The sequence below is a fragment of the Seriola dumerili genome, unplaced genomic scaffold, assembly GCF_002260705.1.
Source record: "Seriola dumerili isolate Sdu_G_001 unplaced genomic scaffold, Sdu_1.0 BDQW01000226.1, whole genome shotgun sequence".
Lineage (NCBI taxonomy): Eukaryota > Metazoa > Chordata > Actinopteri > Carangiformes > Carangidae > Seriola > Seriola dumerili.
Genome location: NW_019174481.1, coordinates 22,095 through 48,848, shown reverse-complemented (window position 1 = coordinate 48,848; position 26,754 = coordinate 22,095). Strand labels below are relative to the sequence as shown.

General features: G+C 40.9%; 2 protein-coding genes across 2 annotated transcripts; one reads left to right on the top strand and one right to left on the bottom strand.

The window, feature by feature from the left end:
- Window positions 1–262: 262 nt before the first annotated feature.
- Window positions 263–5,805, top strand: LOC111229008 (kelch-like protein 40a). The gene is made up of 6 exons (XM_022755156.1): window positions 263–1,696; window positions 1,858–2,018; window positions 2,428–2,535; window positions 4,246–4,431; window positions 4,645–4,794; window positions 5,398–5,805. Exons 1-6 carry the CDS (start codon window positions 572–574, stop codon window positions 5,507–5,509), a joined length of 1,842 nt encoding a protein of 613 aa, XP_022610877.1. The 5' UTR covers window positions 263–571; the 3' UTR covers window positions 5,510–5,805.
- A 2,085-nt stretch (window positions 5,806–7,890) lies between these two features.
- Window positions 7,891–24,822, bottom strand: LOC111228877 (vasoactive intestinal polypeptide receptor-like). Its single transcript, XM_022754981.1, has 12 exons — window positions 24,750–24,822; window positions 23,480–23,593; window positions 15,927–16,039; window positions 15,709–15,806; window positions 14,341–14,470; window positions 12,035–12,188; window positions 10,878–10,938; window positions 9,441–9,507; window positions 9,262–9,353; window positions 8,924–9,053; window positions 8,260–8,301; window positions 7,891–8,082 (listed from the first exon to the last, which is right to left on the bottom strand). Exons 1-12 carry the CDS (start codon window positions 24,820–24,822, stop codon window positions 7,891–7,893), a joined length of 1,266 nt encoding a protein of 421 aa, XP_022610702.1.
- Between the last annotated feature and the right edge of the window lie 1,932 nt (window positions 24,823–26,754).

Here is a 26,754-nt window from a genome sequence, read left to right as displayed (position 1 = left end):
TTACAATAGGTATTCATATATCCAGAGGATGTAAATATGTATATCAGGGGAGGTCTATTATGTAACATGCTGGTCTCCCTAGAACCACTGTTGCCTATACAGTGTGCAGCACACACTGCACCACTACTGATGTCCACACACCAGCAGAGACACGGGTCAAGCCAGTGTTAGATTACATAGAAAAAACAACTTGATAAAAGTGTGTCATAATATCAAAGTAATGAGATCCAGTCATGCTGCCTGGTGAGTTGTTCTACTGGACTGAACATGCCGTCACCCCCGCGCCTAGTCACTCAGCTGTTTGTGGGGGTCTGTGTGGTGCAGGAGTGGATAGGTCCTGTTTCCTGTCCACCAAAATGGATTCCTCAGCTTTGTGAGGGTCCTGTCTATAAATACCCGTGACTTACAGAGTGACTGACAGTCACAGACAGCTGCAGCCAGCAGCCGACCAACCCGTGGAGACGATCCACAGCCATCTGAGCAGCCCTGTGAGAGGCTGACAGTCCTGCTCTGTCGTGGGGAGTAAGTAGGGTGCCCACCAAACCCAACCAGGACCAGGCGACAGAACAAAATGGCTGCCCTGACTATAGACCCGGTGGAGCAGCCTCGGATGTACCAACAGACCCTCCTTCAGGACGGACTGTGCGACCTGTTGGAGAATGACAAGTTTGTGGATTGCGTCCTTAAAATCCAGGACAAGGAGTTCCCATGTCACCGCTTGGTTCTGGCAGCCAGCAGTCCTTTCTTCAAGGCCATGTTCCTGTCTGACCTGGAAGAGAGCAAGAGGCGTGAGATTGTCCTCAAAGATGTGGATCCAAGTGTTATGGGGATGATCCTGCGCTACTTATACACCTCTGAAATTAATCTGACGGAGCAGAACGTCCAGGATATCTTCATGGTTGCTAACATGTACCAGATCCCCTCCATCTTCTCCGTGTGCGTGTCCTACCTCCAAGAGAAGCTGGTGCTGGGAAACTGCCTGGCTATCTTCAGACTCGGGCTGCTGCTGGATTGTCCCAGGCTCACGCTGGCTGCTAGAGAGTTCATCTGCGAACGCTACCAGGTTGTTGTCAGGGACCAGGACTTCCTGCAGCTGGGCCCAAGTGAGCTGGCCATTATCATCACGTCAGATTCCCTCAATGTTGAGCAGGAGCAGTTGGTGTTTGAATCCCTGATGGACTGGGTCAGACATGACGAGAAAAACCGGGTTAAGGACCTGCCAGAACTTTTGCACTGCATCCGCTTTAGGCTGATACCTTTGGATTACTTCAAAGAAAAAGTGGAGCGGCACCAGTACATCCGGTTCAGCCAGGAGCTCAAGAAGGAGCTGGAACTCGTCAAGGATGCTCACAGAGGGCGTCTCCCAAAGCCCAAGAAGCCCAGCAGCGACGGGGCAAAGGGAGGCGAAGGAAGTGAAGACGAGGAGGATGATGATGAGGAATTGTACCTGCCGGGTATACTCAACAACAACCCGCGCTTTGGGATGTTTGAGATGGACCTGATACTTATGATCAGTGACACGGGGACTGTGGCCTACGAGCCAGCAGGAAACGAATGCTTTGTGGTGTCAGAATCCACAGAAATTCCCAAAAACCACTGCAGCCTGGTCACCAAGCAGAACCAGGTGTTTGTTGTCGGAGGACTTCTCTACAACGAGGAGGATAAAGACGAGCCATTCAGTTCCTACTTCCTACAGGTACCACGAAGACCACCATTAGCTCTGTGTGATTAGACAACAAATTGCTTTTCTTATAATTTCTTCTTAGAAATCCTGTAAAAACCCAGTTTAAAATGGATGTACAAAATGCAGATTTCTTGTTTTTATTTTTACTCACGTGTCATGTTCTTCATCTCCAGTTTGACCCAGTCAGCTCAGAGTGGTTAGGGATGCCCGCACAGCCCACCCCTCGCTGTCTGTTTGGGCTGGCAGACGTCGAGAACTCCATCTTTGTTGTGGGAGGGAAGGAACTGAAGGAAGGCGAGCACGCCCTGGATTCAGTCATGATCTACGACAGACAGTAAGTACAGACACTAAACTTAATATGGACCTTTAATACTGACAGTCTACTTTCACCTTAGTGCATTCAAACAGTCAGTAATGCCCATTCAAAGCAAGTATATAGTATAAAACCATCACTCTCATGGTCACAGTAAAGGCACTACATATATCATCCATAGATACAGCAATTGTTACAGTGCATTTATGGTAAATTCAATGGATTTTTATGTGGTTTATTTGTCATAAGATTTCTATACCGATAAGGGAATACTTGGAGAATGTGGCTTCAATGTAGCTTCTTAATTCATGAGCATTTCCATTAATTATATTAGAATTATCATGTGAATCACCTTTATTACCTGCAGAGCCACTGCTAATATGTTATATGTATATATTTCAATGCCTTTGCTGTGTGTTTTTGTACACAGGTCATTCAAATGGGGGGAATCGGACCCTCTGCCTTATGAAGTATATGGCCACGGGACTGTATCACACAAAGGTCTCGTCTATGTTATCGGAGGAAAGTCTGGGAGCAAGTACGTACTCCACATAGTCGTTAATCTAAAACCTGATCATTTACAGTTTCATTATGCATCAGAAGTGTATTTTTACACTGTGGGTTCATTTGGTAAAAAGAACATTGTTTGAAGTTCCACATTCGATACGTCTACCTGTGAAATATATAATCTTTAAGTTGTGGATCGACCAATATGGTTTTTTCAGGGTTGATACCAATACCGATTATCGGTAATCAAGGAGACCGATAACCAATATTTGGAACCGATAAGCCAACACAAAACTACTGATGAGTAAGGACACTCACCGTGGCGTCCAGGTGTTTCCATTATTTAGTCCACCCCATTTATATCAGTGAAAGTGAAACAGCTCTGTATAATGTAATACAGCTCCACACACTACATCCTCCATAACGATCATACAGTTGAACATTATAACCTTCATGAAGGAGGATTTACTTCAGGACTGTTGTATTATTCTACATCAGTTTTAGCCACATGTTCCTAACAAACAGACAACTGAGTGTATATCAATAGGTGTATGCACAGACTGCAAAGAGCCTGACTGGAATTACTTGGTTAATTTCGGTGCTGTTCTTCACCTGTTAACTGATACACCTGGTAGCCTAAAGATGCTCTTTAATTTAATAGTTTTATCATAAATTATCATTACTTTTATTTCTTTTTATCACAAAATAAGAGAAATAAATAAATAAATAAGATGTTTTCCCCTTTTAAAACGTAACATGTTTACATTTTAACTGACTTTCTTTGTACTTTTATCTGAGAACATTTTGACATATTTTACTTCTAATGTAGTAAAATGTCTTTTCAGTAACAGTTGTTAGTCACGTGCTGCAGTCAGTGTAGTGTCTCATCTGCAGTTGCAGGAGTTTCTCATAAAAGTGTTTATTGCTACTCTATTTTATCACAAGTGATGCTTCCCCTTTTTTCATCACAGTGACTGACTACCTCCTGTACATTTAAACTCACACTAGTTCTGCTCCAGCACCCGGAGCTCTCTGCTCCTTTAAGCGACTTTCACTAATTCAGCAGTTGTTTACATGCTGTTCATATCAGCTAGTTACATTAGCTTAGCAGTTAGCGCTAGCTTCTCTCTCTCTCTCTCTCTTGCTCGGTGTGTCTCGGATCAACAGAGGAACTTGTTCATCAGAGTGTGGTGTTGTTGTAACTTCAGTGTAGACGACTGTGATGTTTGTCTTTAGTGTTGTCTGCTGTCTTACCTTCGACACAAAGCTCCGCTCGTTAACTGGAGCCGCTCTAGTCCGTGTCCGTCCCACAGCAGCCTTCAGCGTGATAGGCTGTTACTCGTGACGTGTAACCAATCAGATGGCGCAGTGGGCGGGACATTGCTTCAGACTTCTGAGTGCTGGCTGCTGACCAGAGACATGCAGCTGCATCACTGCAAAGTAGCACATTTTTAAATTAATTTATTTTATCAGTTATTGGTTTAAAAAAAAACAACTTTGAGGTACCATAGTTCGCTCTAATCTTCATTTTGTAACAGCAAAAAATAAAAAGAGTAGAATGGTAAAAATCAAAGCAGCAGAACAGATATCCTGACAGACTTTTATCCTGATATCATCATTTAAAAAAAAACTTACATTTAAGCAATACACAGCTGACAGTCTGAGTAGTATTGACAGGTCAACTGAACTTGAAATCAGCGGAGTGCCCCTTTAACACACTGTATTACATGTTTTTATGCAGGAAATGCATGAGAAGAGTCTGCGTCTATAATCCTACTAAGTTTGAGTGGAAGGACCTGGCTCCTCTGAAGACGGCCCGCTCCCTGTTTGGTGTCACCGTTCACAAAGACCAGATTTACGTGGTGACGGGGGTCACAGACGAAGGCCTCACCAGCTCTGTTGAGGTCTATGACATTGCCACCAACAAGTGAGACAACTGTGTTTTTTTTTTTTATATGATCCACTTTATCTAACCGTTATGAGGTGAAGCATCTGTCCACATAAGTGAAATGACTCACCAAGCATGAATAGCAGATCATTAGGTCATAAAACAGCACTCATTGTACTGATGTGGGTGTCATACAGTAATATAGTAGCTTGTTTAACACCATCATCACTTCCCTGTCCTGTTGTGCTCCAGGTGGTCGGAGTTCACAGAGTTCCCTCAGGAGCGCAGCTCCCTTAATCTCCTCTCTTTGGGAGGCTTCCTGTACGCTGTGGGGGGCTTTGCCATGATGCCCAGTGAGACCAGTGAAGAGCCAGTCCCAACAGAGATGACTGACATCTGGAGGTAACAGTCCACTAAATTACCTGGGTTACACTGTAATTTAAGTCCTCCAACTGAACACTTCCAAACAGTATACGAACATTTAATGAAGAACACATTATAACAAAGTTGTAAGCAGATGTAAGGGCATTTTTGTGTAGCGTTACTATTTTTTTTTAGAATATAAAGAAAAATTATTGTGACCTGTTTTTAAAGATCTATATTTTTAGGGGGAACAACTGAGTTCAAGTGCCAAAGACTGGGTGAAGTCCTGGGAGACAGACAATGTTTTGTTGGTTTTGGCCTTTTCACAGGGATTGTTGACAATAAGGAATATATAATAAAACGAGACTTATGACACATTACAATTATGGCTGTATGTCAGTTAACGTTGGTATTAATGTGCTTTTCCTTTGACAAGTCCAAATTTCTGCAGTGGAAAAAAGATCTATACAACTTCTATACGTAAACATATATACCAAAAATTAGTTTGGGTCTAAAAAAAATTCTTTTCATATGAAATCATTCTCTGTACACGAAAGGCATTGAGGTTACATTTATTATTACTGCATGCTATCTTATCATGCCACATGGCACCAAACACTAACACATGTATCTTTCCCACAGGTATGAGGAGGCAGAGAAATGCTGGAACGGGATTTTGCGAGAGATCAGCTATGCAGAGGGATCCACTGTTCTCCCAGTGCGTCTCAACACTCTGCGTCTCACCAAGTTATAACTGAGTTGAACTGCCACGTGGTTACTGATGGAACATTAGCATTGAAGTGAATGAGTGTACTCATTATGGACATCGGCCCAAAATCAGCTAAGGGTCCATAATGTTAGGGTAACAATTGAATTTGATTTTGTGTTATGAAATCAGCATTAAATTGTTTTATCTAGTGTTTTACAGCAGGGGGAGACAGATACATGCTAAGGCTAAATAGGGCTGCAGGAAATGGGCAAATTATCATATCACACCAAATTTCTTTTATAAAAAGCTGAAATGTTGATTTGTACATCTGTTTTTATTATATTGTTTCATAAATTTTCTTTACTACCCGTTTGCTTTATTTAAACAGAAATAAAGATGAAGGTTGATTCTGTTCACTTCCATTTGTAACGACACAAAAGGCCACTTCACAGTGCAAATGGTTTTATTCATTTTCATCGGACATTTTCACCAATAACATATTTACAGCTGATTCCACATACTATACAGTACACAATATTTACACAAAATTTACATGGCAACAAATGAGACACACTGCATCACCATCATTAACATTAGGCAAATAACATGAGGGAGAGATACATTTTAAATGTAAACATCGATTTCCAGTTGACACCTGAGCACTGTAAGTCATCACCATAAAATACATTTCATAAACCAATTCATTAGCCATATTTACAGTTTCACATTATATACAATAGCTGTGTGCGACATTTAGTCTGAGGTACTTTCAGTTAGTTTCAGTTCAGTTTTACACACTGAGAACAACAAGAACAAAAGGGGGAAGTAAACACCGAACTCCAGCATGACTCTGACATGAAATATGAAACTGTCGCTTTTCTGATGAAAAGGTGGCTTCAAATAAATGTTTGGCCAGCATCTCTGAGGCTGTGCTTTGAGTCGAATGCTAAAGGCAATATATATAAACAGATATAATGTATGCTTAAAGCGGTATTGTTGCTATGTTTGCACTGTTCACCTTCTTAGTTTAGTGTGTTAACATGCTAGCGTTTTCTAATTAGCACTAAACACTAAGTACAGCTAAGGGTGATGGGGATGTTTTCAACGTGTTTATTAAGACAATTCTGGATAAAATAAGATTTTTACCTGATAATTGTTACAGTTCATCCAGGTTTGGAACATGAATGAACTAAATTTCATGGCAATCCATCCAGTAGATGTGTGACTTTTTACTCAAACAAACCACAGATGTGAAGCTCATCGAGCGCTAGAGGAAAAGTCAGGGGTTCACCAAAGTCCTTAGGATTCATCTACTAGGAATCATGAATGTCTGTACAAAATATCATGGTAATCTATAAAACAGATGTTCAGAAATTTCAGTCTGGACCTATGTGATGTACCAGCCAACTTACAATACCATCCATAAAAATAAAGGTGCTAGTATGGCTAAAAACAATACGATATAACATATATATTTAACCTGTCAATATAGAATAGAATAGAATAGAATAGAATAGAATACTGAAACTCAATCTAATGAAATGAATTGTTCATGCAGTCCAGTTAATGGAAGTTAATTGTTATTGCCACATATCAATTCACAATGTTGTGTATAGTGGACTAATAACAGAATACATCTGGTCCATTAGTTTCAGAAACAGTAAAAAGGAATGTCTGTTAAGCGACTGTGCACTCAAATGAAACTAAAAGCCTTTTGTAATCTGAGATAAATTTCACAAGCGGGAGTTTTATTCTCTCCTCTGGAATGTTATCCGGCAGTAATTCAGCAGAGTGTGTGTCCTGTGTAAAACTGTCATACACCAGATAGGAACGTCCAGGACCTTGGTTATTCTATAGATTCCTCCACTGTGACTGTTGCTCATGACAGCCTGACACTCTCACTACTGTTGTTACCACTGGTCCCTTAAGCAACACAGCCATTAGTTTAAGTGCTTGTGTAACCTACCCTTCTCATAAACATGTTGTTTCTTATAGGACGCAGCTCGTCTCCAGCTCTGTCCATCTATTGCTTAACATCAGATGGGAAATGCTGGCCAGGAGTCCCATTTCCTTTTAACTCATATTGTCATCTTGAAGATCTTTTTCCCCTGCTGCATTCAGGGACATGTGACGATCTATTTTTAACAACTTGTAAATATTAACTTCAGGTTGACTCACCAAAGTGTTACACTGCAGCACGTCAGCGTGATCAGAGCTACTGAAACTGAAACTGTTCAGTTTTTTTTGGGCTATTAATTCTTCATGCAAAGGCAATTGATAAAATCACAATGAACAAATATCAGTGTCAATACTAAAATGTTATATTAACCTTCAGTAACTAATATCATTTGCATTGCACCAGTGCATGTGAGCCACACATTCAGAACATAATGATAAAAAGAGAGAGAGGAGCATTAACTTGGCTTTCAGATGGCAGAGAGGTGCTCCTGACACTCGGACGCCCGGCGTGTAGTTGGGCTGCATTTGGTCAACATGGTGATCTGGGTGCTGAAGTTGTTGCCGTTGCTGCCTATGGAGGGCTGCTGGTACTTAGTGTCAGCACCCAGGAACCTCTGCAGCATCCATCTGCGCCACTTACGCTTAATCTCTGACTGCACCTGTAGGAGAGACGAGGAGGTTGACAAACAGGATGAAGAGGGGGAGTTAAGAGGGTATGACACACCAGGGGTGGGGGTGGGGTATGAATTGAGATTTAATGACTTAAAAAGGACAGTAAACATCTTAAAAAAGTAAACTTCTTGAAAAACTGTTTTTTTTTTTTTTATCTCACTCACCTCTCCGTTCAAAAAGCAGTACAGAACTGCAACAACAAAACCCTGTTGACGAGAGAAGCAGATAAATGTACCGTCCGATAAGAGCTCTTATAAAGAAATACCAGTGTGATAGTACAGCTGGGGAAAAACTCCAAGTGTTTGTGTATGAATAATGATGGTAAGAGTATGACCAACTTCAGGCTCAGACAGGGAGGTTCATCATTTAAATCTCTGGGAAATTCTCCCAGGAGATATCATTCTGAGCTACAACGGCTATAAATTAAGATTACTTTCCATTGCTAGGTTTCCATAATTTCACTTGGCTCTCAGCGTTTACATACACTTTAATACTCAGCAAGTCAGCAACCTCATTATTCAACCATGCAAAATTAAACATCTTAGCTATACAAACCATTCATTCGCTTAATCAGACAACCTGATTCTGTGATACCAAGCTGTTTTCATGTAACTTTACTGAAGCAAAGGACTTTCACTTTTGCTGTCTATCTGCTGCCATACTTATGTCACTGGTTTTGCCTAAGACACAAGATGACAATCCTGTAAAAGTCAAAAGACGGATTAGGTACATCAAATCCCATAATTCATCACTAAGTAGTACAGCTTCTGACATTTGGAAAGGGCTGACAGGCTGCCTCACACTTTGTATGCTGTCATGCAGTGTTACCTGAAATGACCCCAGAATAAGATCGAACACCATCCTGACTTGTGGGTGGATATGGTCAGGAATGAATGCAAAAATGATGTAGTTGATACCAAAGAGAGGTATCAACAACAGGGTGGATTTCGCCAGTCTCCTAGAAAAGTGGAAAAAAGAATAAGTGAAGAGAAGGCTTGATCATCCTTCTTAAACCCCCCCAAAGCTAGAGTCACTATGCAATAGCTATCATTGCTCATCACCAAGAATATAATGGCAGAAAAACAATTTATTACTTATCACCTGATATGAAATGTCTGTAACCCATGCTAAGATGGAGATGTTGACATTTTGCAGCGAAAACCTACGAGTACTGATTGGATTCCTTTCTTCCGATGTCGGGGCAGTTCATCTTCTGTCGCAAAATCCGGATTATACAAATGAAAAGGAAGAAGTTCACCTGCCGAGAGATGTAACAGACGGGTCAATGTGATTGCATTGCACAGAGCTGCAGAAATGGTTCTCATGAGGAGGCACCGTGACTCACAAGTATGGTGACTAAAATAGGTGTTTTGATGATCCACCATGGACCGTAATCAATTGTCTCCCAGCATCTGTCAGAAGAGATAAAAAAATCTGAATGAATAATCTCGCTTTAAATGTGAGTAGTGAGTACATTAACTACAGAAACAATCGAGAAAGACGTTGAGAAAAAGGTTTTAAAAGTTTTAATAACTTAAAGAAAACATGAATCCTAACAAAGCTTTCTTAAAAGCTTGTGCATTTGAATTAATGAACTAGTATAAAAAATGTATTTATAATGTAATACATTTAAACATGTTATTTTAAAAGTAGCTTAACCACGCTATATTATATGAATTCTACTAGAATCAGAGGCTAAGGTGATAATCTGCTAAAATAAAATTAGGCTAGCCAGTTTTAGCAGGATGAGTTGCACTTGTGTTTTTCTTTACTCCATGATGAGATTTAGCTACTGCCTAATTTTTTTGGGATACCATACTGAATTACTAACACCGATCCCTGAAATAAGGTAGGTAAAAAGTATGTAAATTTTGCTCAGCCTAGCTGTGGCTATCTCACTAACTAGCTCACACTTAATTAGCGCTCTGTCTTTAGCTGTTTGGTAGGGTCTAGAGCTCAGAGACTTTCAAGCCAGTGTTTTTTTTTTAAGGAAATAACACATTATTAACACATACTGTAATATTTTTCATCCACACACATTTAAATGTGATTTTAAAGTAGCTTAACTACATTAAATTACATACTAGTTTCACTGTAGTCAGAAGCTGAGGAGCTAATCTGCTAAACTAACGTTAGGCTAGTTAAGTTTTAGTAGGACTAGTTTCACTGTATTTTTTTTTTACTCCATGATGAGGTTTAGCTACTGCCTGATTCATGTGGGGTACATACCTAATTACAAACATCAATCACAGAAAAACAGGTAGGAAGAAGTGTGTAAATTGCCTGGCTGTTGCTATCTTGCTAGCTAGCTCCATCCTAGTTAGCTCTTTTGCTTTAGCTGTCTGGAACGGTCTAGAGCCCACACACACTTTCAAACCAGTGCTTTTTTCTTTCTTTTTCACACATTACATATGTATACTGTAATATTTTTTACATAGTGCAACACTACATAGTTTTTAAAAAAGTCTGGCCTTTACTAATTTTAAACAAATATGGATTTTGGCTTTGTAGGGTAATATCATGAAACACTCAGGCTCTTGTCTGAGGTCATTTCTTTGCATGTTGCTGATTAATTATGAGCCAAAGACCTCCACTGAGACCAGCTATTAATCATCACACTAACCAAGATATTATTCCTTTGAGTAAACGTGCATTTGCAGTCGTATGTCTTCCTGTCAGGGGAAAACCCTGAAATTAACCCCTCCTAATCTAAATTAAAGATGGTAAGGGTGATCACTTCACTTCACAACAAGATTTAATCAAAGACAAATGATTAACTCACCCATGATCATTTAAATAAACCTTTGCAATCACCCAGGATGAGATAAAGATGGTTGGAGCCCCTACAAAGAACATCCAAACAGAATTTGTAAGTCATTTCAACATTAAAATAATCTTGATGTCACAGATATCAGTGATGTCCACTGTGCTTTAACACAACCAAATATGACAGTGAGCGTGTGTACACTGTTAATCTTTTGGATGATTTTATAGCTAAAGTAATATTACATTTTGGCTATGCTTATCATTTTTAACAGGACTCACTGATATATTTGCTCTGTGCCAATATTGGCTCATCCAGGGTATCTGCAGGAAAGTCACACGCTTGTTTCCATTTTTTCTGCTGGCAGACACAACATCTCAGGCCTATTTTTAGATTTACTTTATTGGTGTGATGGAAAAAGGAACATCAGACTTTTGGGGAGAGGTTGCTGGATTTTAGGACCAAGAGGCCAAAAGAAGTAATTGAACAAATAAAGTATTGGGCAAAAATAGTTTTAAGATTAATTCTGTATGAATATATGTACACAAACGTTTTTGGTGGCAAACCCTTACAAATATGATGAAAGCCAGCAGTAATGAGGTGTATGGAGTGGCAGAGAAATGACTAGCCCCAATCAAGGAGCAATGAAAGCTCAAAAGAGCATCCTCGCTGCCAAATGGAAACATCTATCCATTAGGAAAATATTTACAGTTCAAGTCTTCATTGTCCCATCTCAGGAATTCATTTAATTCACAAACTATGTTAGCTATTGATGCAGGAATTTGTTAAATGAGCTTTTTTCTTTATCAAAAGCATCAAAAGCATGACAGGGTTCTGAGGCTGAATTGTAGACACAAGCTTAGAGTGGCAGCTGCCTGCTGCTGCTAATCTAAAACTGGCAGCAGGACCTCTCATTCATATGCAGATGGGAAGGCACAGCTTTTTCCCATAGCTACTGCACGTATGAAACCTCACTTCTAAATTAATTTACATATGATCATGTATGTTGTGGCTGTTGTAGTAAAGACAAAACAGAGATTCAGGTAGCCCCCATGATTGTATTTGATGATTTCTGGCTTCCACTTCAGACAAATGGACGGATCAAATGTCCTTGAAAATGAGCGTGTGTGAGCTATCTGTATTCATCAACATATGGCACAGTAGCCAGCACGTACCCCAACCAATCAGGATGTACCACCAGAAGTACTTCCTCTCAGAGAAGAAGGAGACGGCTAACAGAGCGTGGAGATAGAGGCCCTCCACCAGCAGCCAGAAGTAACTCGCCATGATCCCATACTGGAAGAAGACCACCACTGCCTTGCAGCCCACCTACAGAACGACCAGAAAGTTAGTGGCACCGCCGGTGAATGTAGATAAATGCATTTCTATCACAAGTCAAATTGATTACGACGAATCTTGTTGCCAGTGGACGAGGCTACACTAGAATGTTTTTAGTAAATTACTCTGAAATTAGTACTGATGACTGACTTATAAGAAAACTGTTCTATTGGCAAGTCTCCCATCAAAAGCGGCAGTGAGGAGAGTCATAGAGTCATTAGCACATAAGATAATTAGAGAAAACTATGCATGGGGTATGATCATGCTGATCACACTAATGCGCTCCTCGACTAATTAAATCTTCAGCCAAAATATATTTGAGATTCAAGATCCCCACAGTAGGGGCGGCTCTGCATGTGTAACATCACAGACACACGGTGAGTAGCAGACTGATGCATCACAATGTCTGCTCCGCAAACGTTACTGAGTAGCTCTAAGTTTACTCTTTTTAACAATAGTTAATATTTGCCACGGCAAAGGCGTGTCTTTTACTTCTCATGAATTTAACATTTGTAGGAGGAAAATGGTTTTATTTCTTCTTTCAAAAGTTAGATAGTCTGAGTTAGTGTTACGCTTCCGTAAATATGAGGCACTCATTGTAGATCAGTATTATAAAATGTTTTAAAACAAAATGATCTTGAAAAACTCGTTTTGTTTTTTTTCGTATTAAGGCCTGTCACTGTGATAAGCCAATGATAGGAACTTTTATGCCGTCGCTTTACTGCCAGACCACATTGTATAGTTGTTTGCTATCTCAGTTTGATTGTGCAGTAAAAGATTATATCCATGGTAAAAACTGCAGAATCAAGACGGATAGCTGGGTAACAACAGCAAGAATTAAAAGGAAAGGAATCGACACGTGATCTCTACCAATCAAACAAAAAGGAAAATTTTAGCTTCTCCTGCTTTCAGTTCAGTACTAATGTTCAATTGTTATTGAAATAAAAAATGCTCTAAGAACGTATCATGTGGCCTCCATATTGTTTTATTGTATGAAGTGGGTCACGAGTTGGACAAGGTTGAAAACCACTGGTCTCGAGCACTTGATCTTAACAAAGCTAATAAAAAAAAAACTACAGTTCACCAGCATTGAAGCAAACACTCTACTCGCATCAGTGTAACTTGATTTCTTGCATATCCACTAACACTGTCCTCTCATGCAATTTATAACGTTTTAGTTGTAATCTCTGCAATCGAAACGTGTCTACACACAACAAAATAAATGGACCACACAGAGTAAGATTTTGTTCCAAGTTGGAGAATCAGGAATTTACATTCTTGCAAAAGTTTTTAAATGAGGTTTTCAAGTTTCACTACAGCTCTCTATAAAACCACTCGCCTGTTACGTGTTGCTTTCTACAAGAGCTTATTTTTCGTCTTCTAAATTGACTTTAAAAACAGTTGAGAGAGTTAGCAGCTGTGTTTGGACCCGGGCAATCTGTGTACCCTGAAGAGGAGACATTTAAGGGAAGCCATTAACAGTCAGCACTTAGAGATAGTAAAGGTGATTTACAGTCTGCTGATCTAATCCTCTCTGGTGATAAAACAGTGGATTCAGCTGGAGCAAGATCTGAGAGAAAACACCAACAAACACTGGCGACTTGATCGATCAAATAAAAACAAAATAGCCTCATTATATGAAACTGTACTAAATCTAGAAGTTTATCTAACTCCTTATCTTACATTAGCACTTATGATGTTGTCGCTACGATCATGTCGTTGAACCAAAGTGATTAAAAGTAGTTACCAAATTTCTGAATGTGATTTATCGACAAAGCTGTCTGTAGTTCAGCTTTACGTTCAGCAAACAGGATCTCTCACAACATCCTGCTGGACACATGAATGGGGAAACGTCGATTTAGGAGTGGAAGGGACCTGGCAAACACCGCCACACCCAGAGGCACGATAAGTAAACCCTGAGACAAAGCTTTAAAGTCAGTAAAGTCTGCGTGAGTAATTAAACATATGCAGTTTGGGGGCAGAAACTTAGAGCCGACTACTGCTTGTACATCAGATGGAAGAGTTAACTTGATCTACGATTGCAGGAGTTTTGATTAAGCAGAAGAAGAGAATCAATAAATTATGCGACTTGTGGGTGAGTGAGACGGCAGCACAGAGAGGGGAGAGTGTACGGCTCACTCACAGATGACTGGCAACTTTCTGTCTCCACATCATCGTACAGAACCATGTCCTTGATGAAAACAGCCAGAGCTTTCAGTATGAAAGACACAAAGAGATGCATGTGGATGTAGTTTCTCGTGCAGTGAAGCTTCCTGCAAAAAAAAAACAAAAAAACAGACAAATAAACCGTAAGATGATTTAAATCAAAAAGGAAACGCATCACGCATAATTCTCTTAATGAATTCCCCCTGATTAAAGACCTTCAATGTCCTGTTTACGTGACCTACCCTGAAAATCATCTGATAAAGTGAGTGTTTATGGCACCAAAGCATAAAATTGGAATAAATATCAAGAAAACATTCACCAGAAACTTCACTGGCTTAATTTACGGGAGCAAACAGTCACAGAAAGAATGTGAATTTTAGCTGAGGAGAGTAGTCATCATACGCACTTAATGCACATGACTATTGCCCTGTAATGTGCTCCTACTGTACTGTGCTGTGCTGTTATCTAAATGTCAGGCTATCTATATCTGTTCCATACTTTATATGGTTATCTGTCAGTGGAACATATATTTATAAGGCAGAGACAAAAAATGTAAAAAAAAAAAAAAACTCTGACTTGACATTCAGCACAGAGGTAAACAAGAACAAATCAGGGGGTTTCGCTGAGAAAATGTCACTAATGTAAATTTTCTCTTCTGGGTGTTTTCAAACAAATGCTTTCCCGGTGAGCTTATGATCGGGGGTGAATTGTGTAAACCCATCAGGCGAGTCATCCCAGAAGGACGGGTGCGATGACACACAACATCAACCAGCTGCCTGAACACCGTCTCTGCAGCTGAACATAAACAGCAAACGTTGTTCACATCCTGTGTCTCTTCTGCAGAGTTCAATCCATTGGCATTTCATAAGCCCGAGGAGTAAACACATCCCTTGTTGTTTAGCTCGTAACACAAAAACAGTCCACATGCAAACACACCCAACTGAACAGAGTGGGTTGTTTGTGAGAAGTTGCACACACCAGCCACTTACAATAATGATCAGTGCCGTGTCACGTGCACACACACACACACACACACTTTCTCTGTGCAACCTCAGGACTGAAGGTCAGAGGAGAACAAGCGGTGAACGACAGCAGCCCGTCTTGAGTGGTTTCACTTTATGGCTGTTTGCAGTTGACCGCTTTGTTTGAGAAAAGATAATGTCAAATTTGGATGTCCCACAAAATCTGGCAGAGTCACATTACTGTGTGGAAACACTGAAATATCTCTATAAAATGCAGGAAGTATGGTGTGAAATGAGAGATTTTATTGTTCTAAATGATGAGGAAAGGTGTTTGATCATCTTTACGCAGACACATTAAGTGGTATTTTGATGGATCTCCTTACCGAAAGAGACACAATATGATGATGGCGATCGTCAGAGAAATGAGCGACACGCTGTGACCGATGGTGTAACCCACTTTGATGGCGTTGAAGAATTCTCCCTGCGAAAAACACCTTGAGTTACACCAACAGAAAACATTTCATTTGGACAGAGTTTGACATTTAACGTGGAGCCACCACAGCAGCAGTAACGTGGGGCTGAAGGGGTTTCAAAATGCCGCACTGACCGTATCATCATCCATGGTGCTGTTGGGATTGTATCCACAGTCCATTATGTAGGAGTCGATGCTGACTGGAGTCCAGCCATCCTCAGCGCAGGTCTTTGACAGGTTACCTAATGAGCAGAGGAAATAATCAACATTACTCTTATAAGAATACAATTCATTGCTGTGGCAGCTTTAATGTGTTTTCATTTAAAATATGCACTGCAACATTGTGTGTATGTGTGTTGGGAGGGAAACTGCATGAGCTGCAAGGCAAAACTTCCTCTTCATTTACTCACACTTAATTATATCACACTGAGATGAATGTGTCTCGCTGGAATACTCCCAAATACTAAAAGGAAATGGAAGGAATGACTGAAGGGGATCAGTCGTCCCACCGGCTCAGAGATGCCGGGACGTTCCCATGTGTATTTGCCTCCATCTGTTTCCTAATTACTGTCAGGCTGCACACACGCACGCACGCACACACACACAGACACAAGGAGGGCAGCAGTTGAGCAGAGAGATATTTTTACTGTGGCCTGCCCATGGGGGCAGAAGTGAAAGGTCCAAGTGCATTAGACTGACCATCTGAGAGGAGATTAGAGGGGCAGAGTAGAGCTCTGTATAGTAGAGTACAGCAGACTAGAGCTCTCTAGAGTGCAGTGCAGCACAGTACAGTAGACTTGAGCTCAGCAGAGAAGAGTAGAGTTTGGTAAAGTACAGTAGAGCTCAGTACAGCAGACTAGAGCTCTGCAGAGCTTAGGTTACTACAGTAGAGCTCAGTACAGCAAGGTAGAGCCCGATAGAGTAGAGTAGAACAGACCCAAGTAGAGTTTTGCAGAGTATGGTTAAACTTTCTAGAGCTCAGATTGTAGCTCTGTAGAGTAGAGTAGAGTAGAGTAGAGTAGAGTAGAGTAGACTTGCCCTCACTAGAGTGGAGAAGAACAAATGGCACAGATTAAATGAATAAATTCAAAAACAGAAAAGTGAATAAATAAGTGAATGGATTTGTATTATTCTTCCTTGAATTATATTAAATACAGTTACATCTCAGTAAATGGCAGCAGCACAATCACCACATTTTACAATAACAGAAATTATTATTGTTCGGATTATTTAACATTTTATAGTTTATATTTAATTGGCTCACTGGTATTTTTTGTACTCTGTTGCACGCTTTTTAAGAATTTTTTTAAGAAACTGGCTGGAATAAACCGCACTGTGTGGCGAGAACTATTTCAGTAGAAGTATATCAGTTGAACCACTGATATACAATAATCTAAGATGCGTATCATTAAACAAAAATGTCCCTGATGAGTGTCAGTCTCAGACCTTTGCTGAATGTCACACCACTCTCTCTGCCCATGTTTCTTGTCTGTGTCTAATACCTGTCAATAAATGCAAAAATGAGTGAATGAAGGATTCGGGCGTGAAATTGACTTGAGTGCACACAAATACTTAATTCATCCAAATCAAATCCTTTCAAAATGCATTAAATATTTAGGTCATGTTTACTTACTTCAGAAGTGTTACATATGCAGATGTTGGGCAAGATTTAGAGTGACATAAGAGTTTTCAGGCTTTTATACAAAGGCAGAATTTTCCTAAACGACAATGAATGCATCACTATTCAGACGAGGCACTAATCATTAATTAGACTGAAAACCCGAGAGTGATATTTCTCTGATTTTGTGCAATCACGTATTGTGTAATATTTATTTGTAGTGTTTCTTCATCTCCTTTTCTGTAAATATAAGAAAGGACGCTGCGTGTGTTGGCGACAAATTAATCCGTGTGCTGAATGCTGCTGTAGAAATATAAATGTAGGACATTCCTCACATTTCCCAACCATATCGCTCCGCAGCACTATCAAATCAAGCCTGTGTTGGGAAATGACCAACAATCCAAAGTCTTAGAATGTGTTTGGCATTAAAATATGGTCAGCTCACAAATACCTGAGTGGCGTATTGCAGAGAAGACGGAGGCTTAGCCACCTCAAACAACATGACAAGACACAAAGGCGCTGATAAGCCGCTGCTGTTTCAGCCCATGCCACCACTGGATTTGGCTTGTTTGAGGGATTGCCAGAAGAATGCTTTCATCATCCCCCAAAACATGACTGCAAGGATTTTCAGTGTCATGCACGACAACGAGGAGAGCTCAAACGAGTTAATCACCCCATCATCGTTTTGATTTCCAGGCTTTTTTTATCTTGGCTTTTCTGTCAGTGTTGTACAGTCAAATGCTTTATCCTGCCTAATTATATCTCGGAGGAAGATTCATATTAGCGTGCGATGAATAGCCTCGGCTCAAATGAATATTATGGCATGTAGGTGAAGCCATTCACATGCAGGCACTCTGTCACTCTCAGCCTGCAGAGAGAGCGAGTCGCCTGTGTTATTAAAAGAGATGAATGACTGTGTTTGTGTTAGACCTACTAGGTAAAGAGTTCATGAGAATGGCAAACTCTATCTCAACTAAATTTATGACTTGGCTCTGAATCTCTGTGGCGCCATGTTTCGTAATGCTTGTTTTTTTGTGCATGAAGCTTATAAAATGAATGGCTCAAGATGTGTCAATAACCTGAGTCTTTCACAACTGTTACTGACAGTGAAGACATTTGAAAAGAAGCTCAATTTACTTTTTTGAAACTGAAATACTTTCACAAAAAAGGTTAACTTCTTGAAAAGTAAACATCATATTTCTCAACCCCTCTCAAAGTTCTGTAGCCTAAATAAAAATGAATAAACTGGAAAAAGCACAGCAGTCAAGCTGGTGCTCAAACAAGGTTGTTTTGCTCACATTAGGAGATAGAGGGTTCTTCCCCGTCCACAACAGTAATTTACAATGCACAGAATCCCAGACCGTTTATCATCCCTTAATTAAGTCCTCCTTACGTGACCTGAGAGCAGAGCAGGTTTAACCAGCTGAGGCCTGTACTGATTTGCTGATTTACTGCATAATTGATATCATGCACATCAGTGCAGGAGATCACTTATAATCCCCCCTCTTTCTGTTACGGCCACTTCGGTTCATACAAGGGGTCGAAGATCCTGTGAACCTTTGACATGTCAGTGAAATATACATCTTCTTCCTCTGGCCCAACAAATCTGATGATTCTTCATCTGTCTCTCTCTTTTCCCAGGAGAACTCTCTCCTCTCTCAGGTCACACTATCTCCCATCTGGGTCACATCACAGCTTCCAGGAAAACCCTTTTCTCCACATGGAGCCTTCACACACAGTTGATAAATCATTGGTTGAGTTACTCTAATGTCCTGAATATGATGGGGAAAACCCTGGCTGGATTACATTGGCAGGAACCCCTCCGCCAGGTCTGCAGAGGCCCACAGGTTGAACGTACTGGCAGGGTAATCACTTACAGGTGAAATCTGTAACTTTACACTTGTTCAAAGGACAGCAAAGGCTTGGGGACATCTGTTGGTTGAGATTGTGAAATTGTTATTATGCAGTGAAAATATTTACACATCAAGCTTACATAAAGCAACATTTACACCAAGTCCAATATTCACTTTCTTTTGGTCTCCAACAACCACTGACAAAATATATCTGTCTCTTCAGCCACTAAATGCCACATTGTGCTAGTCCTAAAGCACTACAGGAGCTAGTCACTAACCTTATCTGTCTGCCACTCAGTGCCGGGTAGGTAACATACACTCAGGTTAACATGGCGCACCATTGAGAGCTACAATTCTGCTGTTGATCACCTCCAGATTCAAGATACACCAGATGTGGAAAGAGTAAAGTTCAAGTCAGTATTCAATTCTTTGAAACACTTTCATGTTTGTAAAGCCAAGTCTGCATGTGTGACAGTTGACCCTGCAGCTGAAAGACATTGCGGATGTGCATGATATGTGCTCAAAACATCTCTGTGCCTCGGGCTGCATATCTGCCTTACTCTCTGCAAAAGACATGAGATGTTGCAGGCTTTTCATTCAGCAGGGTCAACAGGTCAAGCTGTTTTGCCCGTTAAAGGTGGTTCTCCATTTTACTCGGTGCTGTACAGTGGAGCCATTCAAGATGCGGTCAGACTTTTTTTTTTTTTAAAAAAAGGACACTGTTCATTTCCTGGTGTCAGTGTGTATGTGCATAATTACTTCCTCAGTACTATCTGTACTCAGTCCAAAAAATCAATGAAGATATGCAGTGTCTGAACATCGGTGGCTTGATTGATTGCCATCTTACATGAAATATGGATACCAAAGCGTTCCACTGTGTGTGGTCACACTACCGAATGCGTTGGGCTTCAGTCACTCTTTCATTCACAGAAATTGATGATGCAGAGCAAAGCCATTAGTAAGGTGCTGCCAGCCTCAATTCTAAGTATTGTAGGAGACACAACAATCACTCTGGGGATGGAGACCACTGAGGATTTTCTATTCATCCAGTTTTGATCTGTTTTCAGTGGTGAGACCAATCCTCTAAAAGAAAATATAAAGTAAATATATTTCAAAAGAATTTCTAAGCATAACCAAGGACAAAACATCAGCAAATGCAATGTTAATTTCATTAACTCTGTTTTAAAGTACAGAGCATTGAAATCCACAGGCATTAACCTCTCCAGCTACTCAGCTGATGCAGATCAGGTTGACAGCTTCCAGATTCAATGGGAGCAGTTTCCCCAAGCCTTGATGCAGTGTTGGGAGACGAGGGAAAAGGCCAAGCTCACAGTTATGGCGAGAAATGATTCCTTACATGATGATTGTTTCTCCCAGTAAACAGGCCTCCACAGATGCTGGCAAAAAAAAAAAATGGTTGCCAAGTATCCGTAGTCACTGCAAGATATCATAGAAGGTAATGTGGTGGGGCTAGGACATCACTCACTAGTCAAGCAGCTACAAGCCCGAATTGAAAATGAAATGCAAATGAGGCTCAGATGAGTTTGACACGGAGGAAATCTCAGGCAAACAAAGGGCAGCAGCTGTTCAGGACTCATGGCTGCATAAAGCGGGACACAAAATTCATGCGAGTGAGTGAGAAACCAGAAGGCAAACATTAGAAGAAAGACAAAATCAAGGTGCTCAGTGAACAAACTAACTTCAGCCCAGACAAGGTAAAAACGTCCTAACGTTAAGAAATAAACGAGGGAACAGATCTGCAACCTCTCATGGAGGAGTGGGCTTTTCTGTTCCAGGGGATTGGCATGACAGTCCACTCCCAACAGCTCACTGGGGTACCACAAAAAAATGATATATTATATTTTTCACGTCTGTGTCATATTCAGATTCAGCCTAGACGTTGAAACTGTAGTAAAAGGTGTCAGTTTTATGTAATGTTGCTGGTATGATGTCAGCGTGACTATCAACAGGTCTTATACCGTCTATTTTTGCTGGGAACCGCAAGCGCCACTTGAAAAATAGGCGAGACATCGAAATATATTTCACGTGAGGCAGCGTGTCCTCTCTAACCCGTTAACAGCAGCCAGAGTAATTTCCTTAAACTGAAGTTTATAATAAAATACCATAAAATATCAGAGTTGTAATGTGTTTGTCACTGACAGGTTTTCTGTTTTTTTTTAATTGTTTAGTGAAACAACAATAAACTGGTTCATTAATAGCTGTTATTTTGAAAATAAAATTAATAAAATACGTTTACAATACATGTTATTTCAAAGTAATTTGCCATAAATAAACAACAGTTCTCAAGTATGAATTTATGGTTGCCAGAAACAGAAATGTTTATACAATGTCACCATTTTTTTTTTTTAAAGGTGAAGTTCTGGCAACCTCAGGTGCCAACAGGGCCGCGGGAAGATGTTTTTAAATAGGGGGTGCTGTAGTGAGAGGAGCATTTCACCCCAACCCATACAAATACAACAAAGGCCTACAGCAATATTTCTGCAACACAGACCAAAAAAGCAGCAGCAGTAACAACAGCAGCAGTCAGGTCAAGACTCAGTGAAATGCTATTGCACAATAATAGTTCACAAGAATGTCGTAACGTTGCATTACACATATCCAAAAGCTCAGGTAAGGTAAGGTATATCAGTGTGATGTTAAAAATGATTGACAACTGAATCCTTCTGCTGCCTCTTCACACAAGCAAAACACACAACCTGACCACACTCCGCCACATAATGAAGCCACTTCCATTTAGAAAACCAAGCAGGTGCAGCTAAATAAACGGCTGACTATTTCTTTCCCTAAACGTCTGACCGGAAAATTGAAGCTGGGTGGCTGGAGATGCTCCTCAAATGCCGCCAACTCAGTCGTAGCCTGACACCTGTTAGCAACAGGCTCCTCAATAATGGCGGTGCTAACGGTTTTACACTGGCGCGCGGCGTCGGCGGCAGTCTCCGTCTCCGAGGAAAAATTACAACCAAACGAAAACGATATAATTCTGGTGGAGCTGCTCTCCTAGGAAGGCTGGACGTCACCTGTGCTCTCTTTAGCAGGTGGTTTGCCAAAAAAAATAAACAAATAGAAAAGACGTTTTTCCTCCATTGTCATTTTAACCTTCGATTAGCTATCGATGCTACAGCAGCCGGATGTAAACGACCCTTACCATAGAGTTGACATGACCCGCCCTACACTGCCTCTGATTGGCTAATGGTCGTTGCCTTCGCTGGTTTGATTGGTTAAATTGAGGCACGAGTGCATTAGGATGGTTAGGGTCAAGGTAGGAAGTAATTTTGAGGAAGAGTAGAACTGGTCATGTCAACATTATAAGAACACTATTGTCACGCGGCCATGGCTGCCAGGATTTACCATAAATTACACAGATCTTTTTTTATTTTTTTTATTTTTATTTTTTTTTTGTGTCTTTCAATCTGCTTCAACCTGTTTCTCATGTTGTTTCTCAAGTTATTTCTCAAGTCTCCAGTTTGATATTGAGGCGTCTCTCCCAGCTGAATACGGATACATAACATAACTCTTTCAGGATAATTACACTGAGGAGACTCAGTGTGGTTATTAATGAGAAATGGAGATATACGGGAAAGTCAGAGGGGAATAATCACAGGAAGTACTGTACAAACACACGGCAAATAAGCCAGTAAATTCTCAAGAGTGGTTTCCCTTACACATAATTAGTAAAGTAGTACTTCCCTGCAAGGCTTCTAATAGATTAAAGGAGAACAAATAAACAGAATGTGTCTTTAATGAGTGGATGTTCCAGCAATTGGGAAGTAGTAGTTTATCTTTTGTGACTCAGGTGTGCCATGTGTTTTGAGTTTTATTATATTCTTTGTGATATATGAAATGGGGTGTCAGGAAAAATGGAAACAACAGGTGGTCATGGCCGAGAATGACATCATGAGTACAAGCTCAGTGTATGTCATAATTCCGGTTTTTGGTCTGAACACAGACGTGTCTTATTAACCCATTTTTCACTCCACAAGTTTGTCACTGACCGTTAATTTACTTATTTTGTATTTTGCATAGGTGTAACTGTTTCAGTATATCTGATTGAGGGATTAATATGGACTTTTACATGCAACGTCTGAACTATTCTGCCCCACAAACTCAGTAGATTAGTGACAGTCACTTCCTTGCTTTCCTTTCCCTGTCTTTCACACATCCACAACCTACTATGTAAACTCGATTCTTACGTGTTAGGGCATCACTGGAGAAGTAGAAGAGAAATTTTGGGCAAGGAATGGTAACCACCTCTCCGATGTCAGCACTGGGCCAGCAGGTGATCTTGTCCCACGTCCCACTGCAACCTGATGGAGAGAAAGAGCGCCAGAGAGAGAGGGGAGGGAAAAAAAAAATCTTATTTCTGTTTGTCAAACTTGGAAATACCATAAAATCAAAGAGAACGAGCATGAAACACAAACTTTTGAACAGAAAGTGTTGTAACATTAATCAATTCCAGTGGCAAATAGCAACCCTGATTAAGGTGGAGGTGGCGCCCTGAAGTTCCCATGGCAGCCAAAACGTGTAAGCTCAGGTCAGCTGTCGTTACAGCTCTGGGTTCATAACAGCAGCTGACCTGAGTTAACACGCTGCCAACATGACTAATAAAACAGCTCCCTGCCCTTCGTTACACACTGTTATTTGAATGCAATAGATCGCTGTGACTTTCCACAGCGTGTTTGGTCTCAGGACACAGGAGCAGGTCACAGCACCTGCTCATCATCTCGCCGCAGTGAAAAGTTTGCCAAGTGATGTGAGTGACATCACCCCGAGGAATCTATGGCGTGACTCAAAAATATAATGACTGTTTAATGACTTTTACATCGTGTGAAAGTAAACACAGTTTCGTGATACCTGCAGTTAAGATCAACAAGGTTTCAGTTACACACACACACACACACACACACACACACACACACACACACACACACACACACACACACACACACACATGGGTAGTAGAGGCTAAATGAAGCACAATTATCTGTAGAATATAATTATGTGCTGCATCATGTGAGTAGCAACATGTAAATTAAGCCTCATCAACAATAAATTGAAACAACAAACCAGCTTAGTTTCATTATTGAACACTTCATTACTGTAACTCAGGAAGGAGAGACTGTGATCACACTTCCTGCATACAGGCGTGAGGCAGTAATCTTAGTTCTTCATAGCAGTTAGTGTAAATTAATAAATGATAAAAAATGTGATCACTTTGAAAGTTTACTTTAAAACTGAAGCAGAGCACATGTGACAAGGGGCTGGCTTTGGGCGGTAAACAGTGTTCAACCATGCAAGGTGTAATGTAAAGCCAGAGGAGGAGGTCTGAACAGCTTTTGTTGTTTTTAGAGCTTGTTGTGTCACTTCGATCGGAGCCCAAGTTTGTGAACTGAGCAAATTTAGAAGAGACAGAATGTGCAGCCAGGATAAAATAATAATAATAAAAAAAAAAAAACGACATACCTGTTGTTCTGTTCTCAATCTGAGCTTCACACATGCCTCTCTCCTTCTCTATTTCCCTCTTCATGTCGCACATCTGATTCTGCACCGAAAACACCTGTGAAGAGAAGATTTCATACATGTTTTCCATGTATCTCTTGGGTCACAGTCACATTTCAAACAGTGTCAGTCACAGATCATTTGTCTGTTTGTCATACAGCCTCTGCTTTCTCAGCTGTGGTTCACATTTCAAGGCCAACACATCTATCATCTCCACTGTGGTTTTCCTCAGATGAGCTGACATGGGCTCCCATTAATCTCTCTAACTGACACACATGATCAATCTTTTATCTGCGATTCATCTGCCACATCCTTTAGATTTGCATGTTTTGAAACTGGAGGGAATCTTCAGGCGTGACTCTTCAACGTGAAGCTGAATCAATGAGGGTTTACCACCATGGAACATGCAGAGCCTCTGCACGACCAGAAGATTTATGGCTGTTACTTAGTTGGATGAGTCTCCTCACTATAGGCATTAATCAGACTGGTAGTCCGTGGCTATTGTTAGCCACAAAATGAGCCCATATGACTCCAGCCTCTCCTCCCCCCACACAAGGTGACTCCCGCATATGAGTTATGATTTATCTCACTCCTCGGGCTACCCGGGACGTCCTGTGTTACTTCACCTACGGTGCACAGCTGGACTGTGACTGGAGCATATGTTGTCAGTGATGGATCAGTGTACGAGTTGGAGTATCAGGAGAAAACTTCCTGCTCTCCATCATCATGATGGTCATCATCATCATCCCTTTCACGCTCCCCACCAGCAACAACACTTACCATCTTTTCCCTCACTTTATTTTTTTATCACTGAGGCACTGAAACAGTCTGTGAGTGAGGACACATGCAGATGTAAAAGCCAGCGTGCTATTCTAAGGGATTTGACCTCCAACTGAATTCCAGTATGAATCATACATGCTTGTCTACAAGAGACAGTAGCGGATAAAGACGCTGGAGACCACAGAGCACAGAGACGGACAAAAGAGGCCGTTGCCATGGTGTCCTGATGGGAGATCAGCGAGTACCTCATGGCTTCTACGGGCAATTCACCTTAACGTTGATCGTGAAAAGAGATCAGCGAGGAAATAAAACACATGACTGTCACTGAAAAACAATCAAGAGCGTGGCTCCACTGCTTTGTTCGGTGCCAAATGTGATTTAAAATGCTGCTGGATTTGCCTGAGGATCTGAAGAGACTGACACAGGAAGCAGAGGCTGAACCTGGAGAGAGGAGGCTGCACATGTGAGGACACATGTTGTGATGATGTTGGAGGAAGTCTCAGGGATTCTCCACTTTAAAATGTTTTTTGTTTTTTTTTTTAAAGAAAAAAAGGAAAGATAAGCTCAGGTTGAAATACTATTTGTTTTTAAATTTCTGCAATAACAAAACACATGATGACCAAAGCCTTATCAAACTAGAACTAAGCATTTCCCTTGATACACCCCTGATGAGATCCCTCTCTCTCCACAGCCTCCCTGCTCATCCACACGTCGACCAGTGGCTTCACACTGGGACACATCGGTGCGTCCCGCATCCATAAACTGGCTTTGGGGTTGCTGCGTGCGCATCAACTTATAGGCTACTTGTAGGATATCAAACGACGTGGTCAACCTTACATGGCCAACTCAGGCGAGCAATCGTTGCATTCTTGAAAACGAGCCCAAGTTTGAAGTCATGAGAAAAGTCAAAGTGTTTAAATATACTCACGGGTTTCAGCAACATGCAGGAGAGAAGGAGGAAAAAAACTTCTACCAACATTTCCGGTAAAGTAGTTGATTTGTTGTTGTTGTTGTTGTTTAAAAAGATAAAAAATAATAGAGAATAACCAGGCTGCAACAATATGAAGCAAAAGAGGTGGATATGTGGGTTTCTCTGGTCCCTTCACTGACTCGGTGCGTTCTTGCGCTCTGAGTGAAGTGAATTGCTCCGCGCTTGAAATCCTCCCCCCTCCTCCCCCCTCCCTCCCTC

What these genes read in the sequence shown, in the direction of transcription:
- LOC111229008 (XM_022755156.1), top strand. Translation starts at nt 572, where the DNA reads ATGGCTGCCCTGACTATAGACCCGGTGGAGCAGCCTCGGATGTACCAA. An exon ending in TCAGTTCCTACTTCCTACAG is followed by an intron (nt 1,697 to 1,857) that starts GTACCACGAAGA and finishes CTTCATCTCCAG; the next exon opens with TTTGACCCAGTCAGCTCAGA. An exon ending in GTCATGATCTACGACAGACA is followed by an intron (nt 2,019 to 2,427) that starts GTAAGTACAGAC and finishes TTTTGTACACAG; the next exon opens with GTCATTCAAATGGGGGGAAT.
- LOC111228877 (XM_022754981.1), bottom strand. Translation starts at nt 24,822, where the DNA reads ATGTGCGACATGAAGAGGGAAATAGAGAAGGAGAGAGGCATGTGTGAA. An exon ending in TGGATGATGATACGGTCAGT is followed by an intron (nt 15,807 to 15,926) that starts GCGGCATTTTGA and finishes TGTTTTTCGCAG; the next exon opens with GGAGAATTCTTCAACGCCAT. An exon ending in AAGGAATCCAATCAGTACTC is followed by an intron (nt 9,054 to 9,261) that starts GTAGGTTTTCGC and finishes CCACTTTTCTAG; the next exon opens with GAGACTGGCGAAATCCACCC.